Here is a 13,852-nt window from a genome sequence, read left to right as displayed (position 1 = left end):
CTTCTTTCCGCGTTGTATTTTTGATTCGAGCATAAGATGCCAAATCAATAAAAGATTTATATTATTTAAAATGACTGAAAACATATCCATTCACGTATTTTTTATTTTATTTTATAGAATAAATTGACTTGAATAAGAAAACAGTGACACACGTCACTAAACCCAAATCTTTTATGAAGGGTATATTTTTCAAAACCCTGGTTCCTCAAACCAAACAGGCACAGAAATATTAGGTCGTACAAACGCACAACAAATTCAAACACTACACACAGATAATCTTCACTCATAATATTCAATGTAGAGTTATTGTGGATGGAGTCCTGGTCGAGATGAGAAATGGAATCAGAAGCACACAGAATCTGACAGTGAAAAGATCTGGACACACAATCTGCTCCACGCTTCACGAAAATATCTTCACGGATGAGAATGTGTGAGTTGAATAGTTTGACATAGCACAGAAAACACTGGAAGCTCCCGGGTGGGAACAAGCTTCCAGGAAACCCCGTCTCCACTGGGCTCTATTGGCGCTGCTCGTCCTTCCAGTACCTGTCGTACGCCTCCTGGAACATGTTCCTGCAGGAGATTTTAGCTTTGAGTTTGGAGCAGATGAGGAAGGAGCCGCCCATCTTCCTGTGGAGGGAGTAGGTTTCCTCGGGAGGAGGAGTCAGGCGCTCCCTCAGCATCACGGGGATCAGGCTGTGGATTCGCTCGGTGGTGCTCTGAGCGCCGAAGTCAAAAGGCTCCTCGCAGGAGAAGGCCTCGCCCAGGATCATCACGGCGTCCACGTGAGCGCTCTCCATCGCCTGAGGGTCAGACACGAGGAGTTGATGAGGATAATAAACAGGCTTTAAACCAAAGTTCAGCGGTTGGAGAAATACACTGATTTGATTTCTGGCTTAAATTCCACAGTGATTCCAGTTTGTAGTTAAAACAATGATGTTTATCACCTTTGACTCGAATCCTGTGAGGAACTTCATGTCTCTGGATCTCTGCAGGACGCCCTCTCTGTCCTGATGTGCAGCTGCCTTAATGATCTGGTGTGAGAATGAGAACATTAAATAAAAAATACTTTAAATCTCATGACACTTTCATTATGTCTCATTCCCAATATGAAATACAGTCGCTTTTCTCTATGAAGAAACATTTTTTCATTATTTTTTGTGGCGTAATGACAAAATGATTTGTTGTTGAAACAAGAAAGTTTTTGTAATAACAGAATAAAGTTAATATGCATTTTGAACGTGAAAATATCTAAAAAGAAACAGTAACTGGAGGTTTTTACAGTTTCTCACCTCGATGTACGTGTCAGTGAAGCTCTTATCAAATCCTCGTGTCGCTCCGAAATCCAACAATGCTACCTGAAGGCATGAAACAGGAAAAACAGACCAATTAGAGAAAGAAGCTAAATGTACAGACAGTCAGTTTATTATTGACAAACCGAGGTGAAGTAACCTTGTGCGTTTGTGGGTCAAAGAAGAAGTTGGACCAGTTTGGATCCGTCTGCATGTATCTGAACTCAAACAGCTCCCTCAGGCATAAACCCAGGATCTGCTCACAGATCTGAGGAGAAGAAGGAAAAGGTTTCATTCTATATTGTACTGAATTATTATGAAGTGAAAAACTATGCTTCACGATGTGTTGACACGTCTCCCGGGGTTTTAGAGGCGGTGTGTGTCTGTATTTATCACGTCGCCTTGACCACGTCCAGAGAGTGTGAGGTGCTCAGAGTCCGTACCTCATTCCTGAGTTCCTGGGACAGGTCGGTGGCCTGGTCCAGAGGGAAACCCGGCACCAGCGTGGTGGTGAGGACGTGCTGGCTGCTCAGCTCCTCGATCACGTCGGGCACGTAGAAGAACGGGTGATCTGTCAGCAGCTCCCTGCAACACAAACAGCAGAGTTAACGACATGTAAACACAGAGAACTCGTCAACATCAAAACACTCCTGGGTCATTGGGGTCATGACTAAGTTTGTAGATCTAAAAACTGCTCTCAGGAACTTCAATTGTTTGGCCACATGGGGGCAGTGGAAACAAGTTGTACAACACAGCTGATATCACAGTTTAGGTTGAGACAGGTGTCAGCAAACTAGAGTCAGATCGATATGGATTGTGGTCCCTATTCAATACCTATATTATATATATATATATATATATATTGTGATTACACTTTATTGGCTGATATATATACAAACAATTTGGCGATGATTCCCAATGAAATGTAATTGAGCCTTGATATTTTACAGTTTAAGCAAAAACTTCGCTATCAATATAAAGAAAGCAAAAATCCAACCAAATATATAGAACTCATATCGAAAAACAAAAGATCTTCATATCAACAAACGCTGATATTGATTAGTCTTTCATTGATCGACTCTAGAAAATACGTCTCCATATTAAGATGCTAAAGGCAAAAAGGTTTGGAGAACGCTGATATTAACAATCTGCACCACAGGGGGTCATACTTTGTAAAATGTGTCCCAGTGTGTGTGTAGAACAAATACATGTGAAGGACTCACTGGAACTTTCTGGCACACTTGGCCTCCCTCACGTAGTCGCACTCCAGCGCCAGCTCCCGGCTCATGACCTCGATCAGGTGCTCGGGGAACAGACCTGTGGACGAGAGGATCCGGACATCGGGGGGGCTGCAGCAGGTTAGTGTGTCGGCGGTGGAGACGACAACAACCAGACAAAAGCAGCTGTTATCATAACAAATGATCAAATGTTACCTTCAGGCAGCGCGTTGCTTAAACTCAGAGCCGTCATGATATTGTTCACGTCGCTGTCGATACTCTTGGCGACTCCAGGATACTGAAAGAAAAGGTTTGATGGTCATCAATCAATCAATCAAATTTGATTTATATAGCCCATATTCACAAATCACAATTCGTCTCATAGGGCTTTAACAAGGTGTCACATCCTCTGTCCTTAACCCTCAGCAAGAGTCAGGAAAAACTAGTAAAAACCCTTTTAACAGGTAAACATACATAGAAACCTCAGAGAGACACATGTGAGGATTCGTCTCCCAGGACGGACAGAAGTGCAATAGATGTCAAGTGTAGGAAAACATCATCAGGATAAAGGTTTTAGCAGCAATGATGAGGGTAAACGTGTTGAAGGATAACTGAAGGTCAGATACTTGAAGGTCAAGTATCTGAGGAGAAATACTATATATCAAGCAGTCCTGCTGCAATCATAGTCTCTGGTCAGCAGCCAGCAAGATGGGATCCTCTATAGTCCACAGTCATTGTCCACTGCCGCCAGTTAGGATCCATCATCAGCTGCCACCTCGGTCGTGGTCAACCACCATTATCTGATGCCAACTCACCTGAATCTTCATGGCCACCTCCCGGCCGTCCTTCAGCCTCGCCAGGTGCACCTGCCCAATGGACGCCGCCGCAAACGGCTTCTCCTCAAAGTACTCCAGCTGCTGCCTCCAGTCCGGGCCCAGGTCGCTGCTGATGGCTTTCTGCAGAGAGAGAGAGAGAGAGGAACCCGTCTCATCCCTGAACCGAGCCTGGGTGGATCATCACAGATCTGAACTGTACCGTCATCTGCTTGGTCGGCATGAAGTCGGCGCTCTGTCGAACTCGCTCGAAGATTTTGGCCAACTCAGGGTTGATGAAAGCGTCGTCTGAGAGGAAGAGGAAGAGAAGAGGGAAGCTGATGAAGGTCATAGATAATAAGCTGTAACGGTGCATTCAGAGTCAAAATGGGATTTTGTTGAAGTGTATTTGTCGTAGTTTGTGCCTAATGATATTTGAATTGTTTTTTCTGAAAGAATAAATCATTAAAATCCTTTTTATAAATCCACCAAAATTATGTAGATGCAGAGATAAATATCTCATTGCTTTTTTTGTACATACCTATGTATGAAAGCTATGTAATAATTCTGTATAATATTAATATAGTTGAAAAGACAATCGCACCTCAATGTCCATGTACAGTGAAAATGACTAGGGGGGGGGTGGACATCTCAGAACAGCACTGTACTGGAAGCTCTGTGCTGCTTACAGCTTACAGGCTGTTCAGTCTGATAATAGCTCCTCTGGAATGGCACTTATTGTTCAGCAGGCCGGGGGTTTATTTTCGGTGATGACATTTCCACGTTGGTAAAAGGGACCTTGTGTGTTTGCCAGAGTCTGAGTCAGAAACACCATGAAGTGCTGCTGAGGAGCTGAGGCAACGGTTCACTTTCTGTGTTTGGCCTCTGATGAAAGCTTTACAGGGACACATGAGACTTTACTGTCCAGAACATGAGATGTCCTCTGTGTCCTGATGTCCCTGTAGACAACCCTTAACCCTAACCCTGTGTCATGTAACGTTACTTTGGGCCGAAGCACTGAAGACAAACTTGTGTTTAACGGGAACTTTTCTCACCTTGAATGCTGAGCATCTGTCCCAGTTTCAGAGCCGCGCCTCGGACTTTGCAGAGCGTCCGAACGATTCTCTCGGCGTTGGCTTCCGAGAGGAAGGCACTCGAGTTCAGGACCGATTTCTTATCGTCTGAAAGAATAAACACATTTAACAGATTATTGGCAATACTTCCAATATCAGACTTTTAACTTAACTATTATCTTTCATCAATTCATTCAGTAATGAGGTGGAAATCCTTTGGTTGAAATTAATAAACAGTCTGTGGAGGTGTTTTAGAAAATCTTAATAAACAGAAATATAATGGAGCCTGTTACTGACAAAACAAAGTCCAAAGGTGGATTATCAAACTGACTTTGCTTGACTTGCACTGCAACCATGACTTTTTTCATATCAGCACCAAACTGGGACTGATATGAGGCCTGAGTATTCTTCTGTAAGAACCCTGCACTCACATGTTACTGTGTGATTTAACTATTTTAAATGAGCAGTTGCTCAAACTCCTCATGCTCTTTGTTATAGAGATTTATATGGTGCCTACACACTGTATGTAAATTATACTTAAATATTATCTCAGCACCACTGGATTTCATTTGATTTTGTGATGTTGGTGCCGGTGTGAGACCGGACTTCCTGTAGAGACACTCAAACAACGATGAAAAACAATAAAATATAATAAAAAATATGATAATAATATAATGAAGACAATAAAATAGGTTTGGTTGTTTATTTTAGATTAAAAAAGCTTTACAAGAATGAGTTTAAATCAGGATTTGTTGGATAAACAAGTTTTCAAAACACTAAGAGTCTGACAAAGAATTTAACAGCTACTTTTCTTGATACTCGATGCTAAGATGTTAACCGGCATCTTCATTCACTAGAGTGAAAAACTTTTTTAAATCTTATTGGTGCCTCAGGCTGATTATCTTAGTATATTTATCTTCTTAATAAAAGTTGACAAAAGCTGATTTAAAGTAATTTATCAGTGAGATTGATTTTGATGCTTATTCCACAGTTTCAGTGAAACATAAACATAAATGAATGTCCTTTGAGAAGCAGATATAACCCTTTTGACATGAAATTGAATTATGAACCATTTAACAACAAAAACAACACAACATCCTCCCCCCCAACCACCTTGTTGTTGTGGTTTCAAACTCTTCTTGGCCACTTCAGCGATCGCTCCAATCCCAAGTCCGACGGCCAGACCTGCAAATAGAAATGAAAATAATAAATGATTCACAAACTCTCTCAGCTCTGCATCTGATAACAGCAACATGAAAAGGAGGCGATAACAGCAATCAGCACCCAGAGGTGAGTTCAGTCCAAACAAGTCTGAGGAGTCCTGAGGAGGTCAGGAAGGAGAGAAGGAGCTGATATCTGACCACAGGTTTGATCTGATGTTTGATTCTCAGCTAGGACTCGGACACGTCTCCTCAGCTGATGATAGTCTGTAGTTCGAGTCCTGAGAAGGAGAAGCTCTTCTCTCAGTCTGACCCCAGCTCCAGGGTCATCAAGGCAAATCCTCTCAACTAATAAACTCTGATATCCAGGGAAAGTTATTAAATAATAAAACAATAAAACATATAAAAGGTTGTGGCCTTGTGTAAACTCTGCTGTGACCACATCCTGCTCTGGAGGGAGTGTAAGCGTCAATCTCAGAACAAGTTCAAACAGCTAAGGAAATAATTCATTCAGGATTATCGCAAATATCTTGAGTGAGTCATTTTATTTGTTTAGTTAAGAAACGGAGTGAACTCAAACATTAGACGAGTCCAGAAACACATCAGGACTCATGAATTAAAAACGAATGATTCTATAATCACTGATTCATCTGCTGCCTATTTCCAAACCTAATTGAATCAAATAGCGTTTTTCCTGGTATTTTAGCCTAAAAAAATGAAGTTTTAAACAGTTTTACTAACTGATTTTGCAATTCAGTGAAACGTCCACATTCCTGCTAATGCTTTAAACATCACGAAGAAAACTACTGACTCAAACTTGGTTGTTATCAAAGCAGATTTAAATGAGGATGGATATTATTTTGAAACGTTTTTTCAGTAGTAACTCCACGACAATCAAAGGAAGAGCACAAAAGTAAAAATTTTAAAACTCTGTAACCAAATGAAAATCCTACATTTTGAGCTGGTGCCAGTGATTCAGGTTTTTGTGTGATTCCATACGTTTTGCTGAGCTTGCACCTTGTCAGCAACTCTCAGCTTCACATTCATCAAGATCTCAGCCAGTGATCTCACACTGGTTACACAGCACCGGGGGGGCAGCTGAGGGTCAGACGCCTTGCTGAAGGGCACGCTGGAAGTAGCTGTAAATATTTACCTTCCACACACTTTCTGGGTTCTGTGATTCTGAATCCAAACATTTACACACCTCCAAAATTCATCAGCCTTCCTAAGCGTGTGACCGGCACCTTCCTCTCTCGGGCTCGTTCACTGAGCTGAAACAGAAGAAGACACGAAGCTGCAGATCAACACAGACACAGCAGGTGCAGCCATGAACAAATAGAAGATGTGAATACCACTTGTTTGTGTTGCTTGTTGTCGGTTTTCTTGGCGGTTCTGGCTTTGTCGATGTCCTCTGAGGTCAGCCGCCCCACGGTGGAGTTGTCCTGGTTCAACAACCTGGTGTGTCCACAGAACAGCCTGGACCAGTCCCTGGGGTCCTTCAGAGGTTTGGTGCCGGCTCCACCGTGGCAGGACCCCCATCCTCCGTGTACGCCGCCAGGGAAACACGCCGCCATGGTTGAATATCTGTGAAGCGTGGTTCTGTGGAGGCAGACGAACTGAGGTTTGCTCAACGGCTCCTGGATGAAAACAACAAGGGTCAGAGGGACAGTTAGAGAAAAAACACTTAGAATGAAACATACAAATACAACAAAACTGACAACAATGATTCCAGATAATTTAAATCTGTTTTAAAGAACCAAACTTTATTATTCCTTCCACTGTTTTCCTTTTAATATTTCTTACTACATTTTTGACTACTCGTCTGTGCCACGGGTTCATTTAAACATTTGTTTTGAATTTTGTGTTGATCGTAAGTTTTCTTTGTGTGTTTACAAAAGCCCAATGAATTACATTTTTATTATTAATCGTCATTATTATTCAGAGATTATTCTTGTCAGCCGTTCATCTCTTCACTTTAAAATCATTTTCCCTGTTGGATTCGTATCAGAGTCTCTCGGCCAAGTCATAGTTTTTCTATCATTTCAAACCAAACTGACCTAAACAGTCACTTTTTTCAATCATCTGATCAACTAAAAATCCCACACAGGCCTTTTCTGAGCTGTCATGTAGGTGGTTCAACAGGCGCCTGAATGAAAAAGTTATCGAAGCAACACCTCACATAATTAGGGGCGTAAATTTAATTTATTTTATGGGAGAACTCATCCCACAGACTGTCTGGACCGAGGGCGTCTCACTCACTGAAGGTCAGACACAGCTTCAGCAGCAACTGTTGTAAACGTTATGTTAGAGATTTAATTTAGTGCCCTGCAATAATTGAAATCAGTGGTCGCGGGAGAAATCTGAGGGCGACACGACCTTCATGTCACAGTTTGTTGAACTTGACTTGTTGAAGTGAGAGAAGTTTCAAGGTGGTGGACTTCTCCAAGGTGAGAGAAAAGACATCTGTGGGAAAACAACAATGAAGTAATCAGACGCCCACATCAGCTGAGTCCCTGTGGTTTCTCCTCCAGCATCACCCGCCTCCCAGATGATCACTGTTGATGAGGAGACGCTGGCAGGAACAGACCGAGGAGGAATCCTGGCTGTGTGTTAGTGAAACTCTACACCTGCTCTGCAGCAGCATGACGGGCAAATCACGGCCCACTGCTCACCCTCAGTGACCCGGGGGCGTGATGGAGGCTCCCAGGGCTGGTCAGGGCGCCCGGGGGGGCTCTGCAGGCCGCCTGCCTCACCCAGGTCAGACCCCTCCGGACCACAGCGTCCCCTGTCATGGTGTCGTCCTCCTCACACCTGCAGGGACGAGACAAACAGACACGCCTCTGAGCAACAGGTGGGTTTCTAAAGGTTGTGATGTGTCAGTAATTCCCCAATTTGGCATCAATACACATCTTTCTGTGTGAGATGTTTGAGGAACCATCAGTTTATGAGCCCAGGCTTGTTGGATTAAACATGATTGCACATCCACAGCATGCTGGTGCAGAACCACCCAGTCAAACCCAGATACAAGTGTTATATGAACTGGTTGATAAGAGCAGAGAGTCAGAAACAAGCACTGGGATGAATCTCAACACCAAACCTGAGAGAATAAATATAACAACAACATTGGATCTGCTTTGACTTAATGAAAGAGAGAGACACAGAGAGAGAGACAGAGACAGAGAGAGAGAAGGAACTCACCAGCAGAAGTTCCCTCAGCTCTGGGAACGAGCTCTGATCATCGTGCAGCTGCAGCTTCACTTCTCCTGGATTTCACTTCTCCTGGATTTCACTTCTTCTAGATTTCACTTCTCCTGGATTTCACTTCTTCTGGATTTCACTTCTTCTGGATTTCACTTCTTCTTCTTGTCAACACGTTCAGCGACGACACTCAACTTGTGCAGAGTTCAGCTGCAGGACTCCGAGCATCAGCTGGAGTGAGAGCCTGTCAGTGTCTGCTCGGCCACAGCTGACGTGTCCCCGCAGGGCGGTCCCTGAACTGCACACATGCTGCGTTCAAGAGCAGCCCGGAGTTCCCAGAGAGCACAATTTAAGTCTGATTCAGAAGTAGGAAGTTTAAAAAACACCTTTAAAGTTAGAACTATCAGGAAAGACCTTGAACAAGAAGATTAGAAGTGAGTTGTACTTAAAAACCACAGTGCTTTTATTCTGAAATGTGTCTTTAAGATTAAAATAAACCCAAAATATGAAAAAAATGTAATTTACAGATTCTGTCATCCTGGCACACAAACCACTTATATTAGATTTATATGTCACTTAGTTGTAAAAACATCAATCTGCCTTTCTGGTGTAAATACTGTTCGTTATCTAAATGTTAACATGAAATCATCTCCAGGTTTAAGGGTGTTTACATTTATTTTTGCACAGAGAAACAACTATAAAAGCGGAAACTGGGTTAAAATAAAATCTTTTCATTTTTTAAATGTAGAAACATTTAAGTATTGATAACTACTCTCAGTCACAAGTTTATTAGATCAGAAAATAAAGTATTTCTGTTACTTAGCTATTCCTCGCTGATATGGACAAATACTCACACCTCTCTGTAACAGTTCCAGTGAAAACTTTACATTAAAGCCTTCATGAGGGTTTAGATTTACAGCAGTATTGTTTTATTAGATTGCATGGGTGTGTTCCTAATAAACTGCAAACTGACTGCATGAAGACAACATTCAGCTTCCTGGAAAATAAGGAAACGATCTCACTTTGGGAATATGAATCACTGCTTCTTCTTCTGCTTTGTCTCTTCACACTGCCGACGTTTTTCAGGACAAATAATCAACTTTACATTTCAGCCTGTGTTCAATCAAGTTGGGTGAAACTTTATAAAACTATTTTATTTATGAATTAATGACACTTTGAAGATAGGAGGATGTGAGGAGCACTTGAAAGCAGCAATACCTCATCCCACTGTGACCTGTGACTGATCCAGGCCCATTAGAGTTTGGCTTCAGCTGCTGATGTTAAGTCAAGATGAATCACCTTTTAATTATAAAGAACACTTATAAATAAATAGAGCAAGTGACCAGGGACATTCCTTTGTGATATCCCGGCTCTGATTGGATCAGGTGATGCTCAGTGTAACAATGAGGAGAGCGGCTTGTTGTGATGGTTTATTTCATATTGACATGAATGTTTAAATGAATAACGGCTGTCAGTAAGCTTCTGTTATGTGACACAGTGTTTATGAATGGTTGGATGACTCAGATGTATCGCACACATGAAAAATACACAACTTGTGTGTTAAAATAGTTGTCATATCTTTATTTATTCAAGAATTTCAGGAATCAATGGCTGGTGTGTTGAGTTGTTTACACTTCAGGGCTTCTAGGTTCAACCTGACGTCCTCGTTATGTTACTTGAATAGATGGTGATGATAACAGAAAGCTGCGGGTTTATAATTAAATAAATTCTAGGCCGGTGAAATTAACCGTTAAAAGGCTGCTTCAGGGTCTGATGGCCGCCTTCAGCTTGGGGAAGAGATGGAGAGCGTTCTGCGTGGTCACCTCCATCACCCTCTCCAGAGACACGCCTTTAATTCTGCTGATGTACTCGGCGCAAACAGAAATGTTTTTGGGCTCATTCCTCACCTGCAAACACGACACAAAACAAAAACAAGAGAGCAGATTTAAGTCATTTATGTAAATAATATTAATATAGAAGGAAAGGTATTGGACGTTTAGAAAACACTATAGAATATGCCGGTCAGAACTTAAAGAAAATTTTGATATTATCACCAATAACTGCTAAATATACTGAGTTTGGATTTCAGCATTTGTTTTATTCTGAGGCACAAAACATCTCACCTGCTTCTCAGGACCCAGAGCAGGTGAATCCGTTTCCAGACAGATGTTCTCTAACGGCAACTGTTTCACAAGTTTCTGCTTCTTGTTGGAAAAAAACCAAACAGAAATAAACCGTCATCAATCATTAACATATAGAGTGATAACGTCAGCATGTGAACACAAAGTCAACATGTCTGTGCCGTGTTGTGTGACCTAGAAATATTCACACACAAACAACAAGTATATATTCAAGACATTTCTGACTATAACAGTGAAATATTTACAGTTGTTCTGGAGATTTAAAATGCAAAAATAAGAATCTGTGGTTGAGTTGTGATACTTATGGACCTGTTAAAGCAGGTTGGGTTAAAATACAGTGTCTATTTGACATTTAAAACCGCTCTATTGTACCTGTTCACTCCGAATAATGGAGGGTGGGATAGAGAAGAAATAGCCAGCCTTCACTCCCTCCATGGCAACAGACGGTTTCCCATCGAAAGCATGGAGCAGGGCTTTTTCGACCCCTAGTGACAGATCAGAGGAACTGCAGTTTACTTCTCTACCGTTCAGGTGAAGGATTCATCCAGAGATCACCTGAGAATCGAAGCTGCTCACCTTGTTCTTTCAGGAGATGGATGGTTGGTCGTCCTGCCGACCGCGAGTGAACATTTCTAGAAATAAATCACACACTTGTTATAGGAACCTGCAAGATATTAAGGTAAATTTACAGAGTATATTTTTATTTATTATATATTTATTTATGTATTTATCTCATGTATTACTCACAGAGGGAGGTCCAGCTCCTTGGCTAGCTGCGCCTGACGGATGAGGACCTGCCTTTGAGCGTCTTTATCCGTCTCACTTTTGATATATCTGGGTGTGAAATCCAAACCAACCTTCAACAAAACAAATGTTAGTGAACTGTAAGATAACAGCAAAATAACATCCAGACAGAAAACTGCTATTCAAGTCATGACGGAGTGAATCTTTACCTCCCCGATAGCCACTAGGTGGTCTTTGTATTTCTCTATGATGGGTAGAGCTGCATCGAGATCCTGTGTAGATGAAAGAACCAAAACATATTTCATTCCAAGACTGATATTTACACAAATCACAAAATTATCAACTGAATTGCAGTGTTGTCTTTCAAATTGTTTATTAAATCAAACGAGAAAACACATTATCTTAATTACTTCTAGTCTTACTGACTCATGTACAGTAGATAGTGTGTCTGTCCCTGTGCAAGTTCAATGGAGGTGAATAGACGTGTGTGTTGCTCACAGCATCAAACATTTAAACAGAACAATCATTACCAAAAACTAGAATGGATGACCCCATTATTCTAAAAAAATCATCAAAAACATTAGTTCTAATAATGTCTTTAATTCAATTTAGTCCATCAGGTTCCTCAACTTCATTCAACTCGCGACTAACAACCCTCTGCACATCTGTCTTCCTGCACTTTATTTTGAAAAATGTGACTCAACGGTTACACACACGTTGCAATAACTATACACACACTCCATACAGTTAAAGGTGTTACTTTATTTGTCGCAATAAACCTTTGATTGTGTATAATTTTAGTTTTGTATTGTATTTGACTTTTTTTTTACATATGAAGCTCTTTCTACCTTGCTTTTATTTGAATGTAACTATTACACTGCTGAACTGAGCGGTTTCTTCTTGTCCAACACAGAATTTTTAACTGTTAAACTCTGTGTTCACCTGCATATGACAAAAAAAAGGTTGAAACTAGTTCTGTGGATTATCCAGAGTGATGATGAGGATATTATTTCCTCAGAGAAGTGTTGCTGGCTCAGGTACATTTGATTTAACCTGCTGTACAGCTGGATATCACTCAGTGGTTTGAATGAACCGACCCTTGTGATCAGTACCTGAAGAGAAGCTCCTCTCTGCTCCCCCGGGGAAACCTCCTGAACCGGGTGAACTCCTAAGCAGGGGAAAATAAATCCTGGAAACCTACGACAACAAGAACAAGGTTAGTGCTCACGTTTCCCCATCACGTTTAACTGGATCCATCTCGTCCTTCCATCACCTCTGAGACAAGGAGATGATCTTTTCAAATTCCCCAGCATGCTCTGCGACGGCCAGCAGCGCCAACACTCCAGCCTGAGGCAGGAAACAGGAAGTGGATGAGCTGGACATGGACAATAATAACCATAGATATATATTAAGACTAGATGTCTCGTTCGACAGAGCCGGACGTCACCACATGGTGGCCATCTTGCTAGAGGCAGCTCGACCACAACTCATTGTTTTTCAACAGTTTTTAAAACGGTCTGGTTTGTTATAAACGTCAGACATGTAGTTATGATACTGCATAAATTATTCAATTTTTTAGAAAATAACATAATTATTCATAAGTATGCAGTGTCATATCTACATCTCTGACGTTTATAACAAACCAAACCGTTTAAAAATCGGTTGAAAATTGAGCAAGTTATGGTTACTTAAAAAAGTAAATACCACTACAACACAATGTGTGGTGGGCGAGCTGCCTGTAGCAAGATGGCCGCCATGTGCGGACGTTCGACTCCGTTGGCACGCAGACGAGACATCTAGTCTTTATATATATCTATGGTAATAACTGTTGTGTTCTAGAATCAGCTGACAGGGTTTCTCACCTTCTTGGAGTTCTCCACCACTTCCTCTAAGTCCTGGAGATAGAAAGAAGAACAGTGAACACAACGTGGGATATTTATATTATCTATAAACTACTTTTATGTTTTTTTAAAACCTGGTCGAAGTCCTGCGCAGAGATGTGACAGTGACAGTCGATGAATCCCTGCATGTTCACAACCAAAACAACCCCACTTCCGGTCAGAAACTCCAACTGCGCATGTGCAAACAACATCATGATTGGGTTTAGAACGCAGCGTCTCCCGGGAGGGCGGGGTTGTCTTCAGGCTCAACTGTGATTGGTTGAACTTGGACAGCGGGATCAACGAATGAATAAATCGAACGCTTCCAACAATAC

General features: G+C 41.6%; 2 protein-coding genes across 3 annotated transcripts; both read right to left on the bottom strand.

Moving 5' to 3' along the window:
* Nucleotides 1-85: 85 nt before the first annotated feature.
* LOC133015242 (atypical kinase COQ8A, mitochondrial-like) lies at nt 86-9,014 on the bottom strand. The gene is made up of 15 exons (XM_061082399.1): nt 8,753-9,014; nt 8,227-8,365; nt 6,907-7,191; nt 6,759-6,825; nt 5,508-5,579; nt 4,377-4,502; nt 3,545-3,630; nt 3,325-3,465; nt 2,726-2,807; nt 2,516-2,609; nt 1,736-1,877; nt 1,453-1,560; nt 1,293-1,358; nt 948-1,034; nt 86-803 (listed from the first exon to the last, which is right to left on the bottom strand). Exons 2-15 carry the CDS (start codon nt 8,344-8,346, stop codon nt 519-521), a joined length of 1,761 nt encoding a protein of 586 aa, XP_060938382.1. The 5' UTR covers nt 8,347-8,365; nt 8,753-9,014; the 3' UTR covers nt 86-518.
* Nucleotides 9,015-10,312: 1,298 nt separating this feature from the next.
* LOC133015489 (putative deoxyribonuclease TATDN3) lies at nt 10,313-13,680 on the bottom strand. 2 transcript variants are annotated; one of them, XM_061082706.1, is made up of 10 exons: nt 13,613-13,680; nt 13,500-13,532; nt 12,911-12,984; nt 12,750-12,834; nt 11,847-11,909; nt 11,641-11,750; nt 11,470-11,525; nt 11,266-11,378; nt 10,876-10,956; nt 10,313-10,659 (listed from the first exon to the last, which is right to left on the bottom strand). In XM_061082706.1, exons 1-10 carry the CDS (start codon nt 13,664-13,666, stop codon nt 10,516-10,518), a joined length of 813 nt encoding a protein of 270 aa, XP_060938689.1. In that variant the 5' UTR covers nt 13,667-13,680; the 3' UTR covers nt 10,313-10,515. The 2 variants fall into 2 exon arrangements, with proteins under 2 accessions (XP_060938689.1, XP_060938690.1); XM_061082707.1 differs by having other exon boundaries at nt 10,876-10,953.
* Nucleotides 13,681-13,852: the final 172 nt, after the last annotated feature.

The sequence above is a fragment of the Limanda limanda genome, chromosome 12 (genome assembly GCF_963576545.1).
Source record: "Limanda limanda chromosome 12, fLimLim1.1, whole genome shotgun sequence".
NCBI classification, from domain to species: Eukaryota; Metazoa; Chordata; class Actinopteri; order Pleuronectiformes; family Pleuronectidae; genus Limanda; species Limanda limanda.
This window is presented reverse-complemented; position numbering and strand designations above follow the sequence as displayed.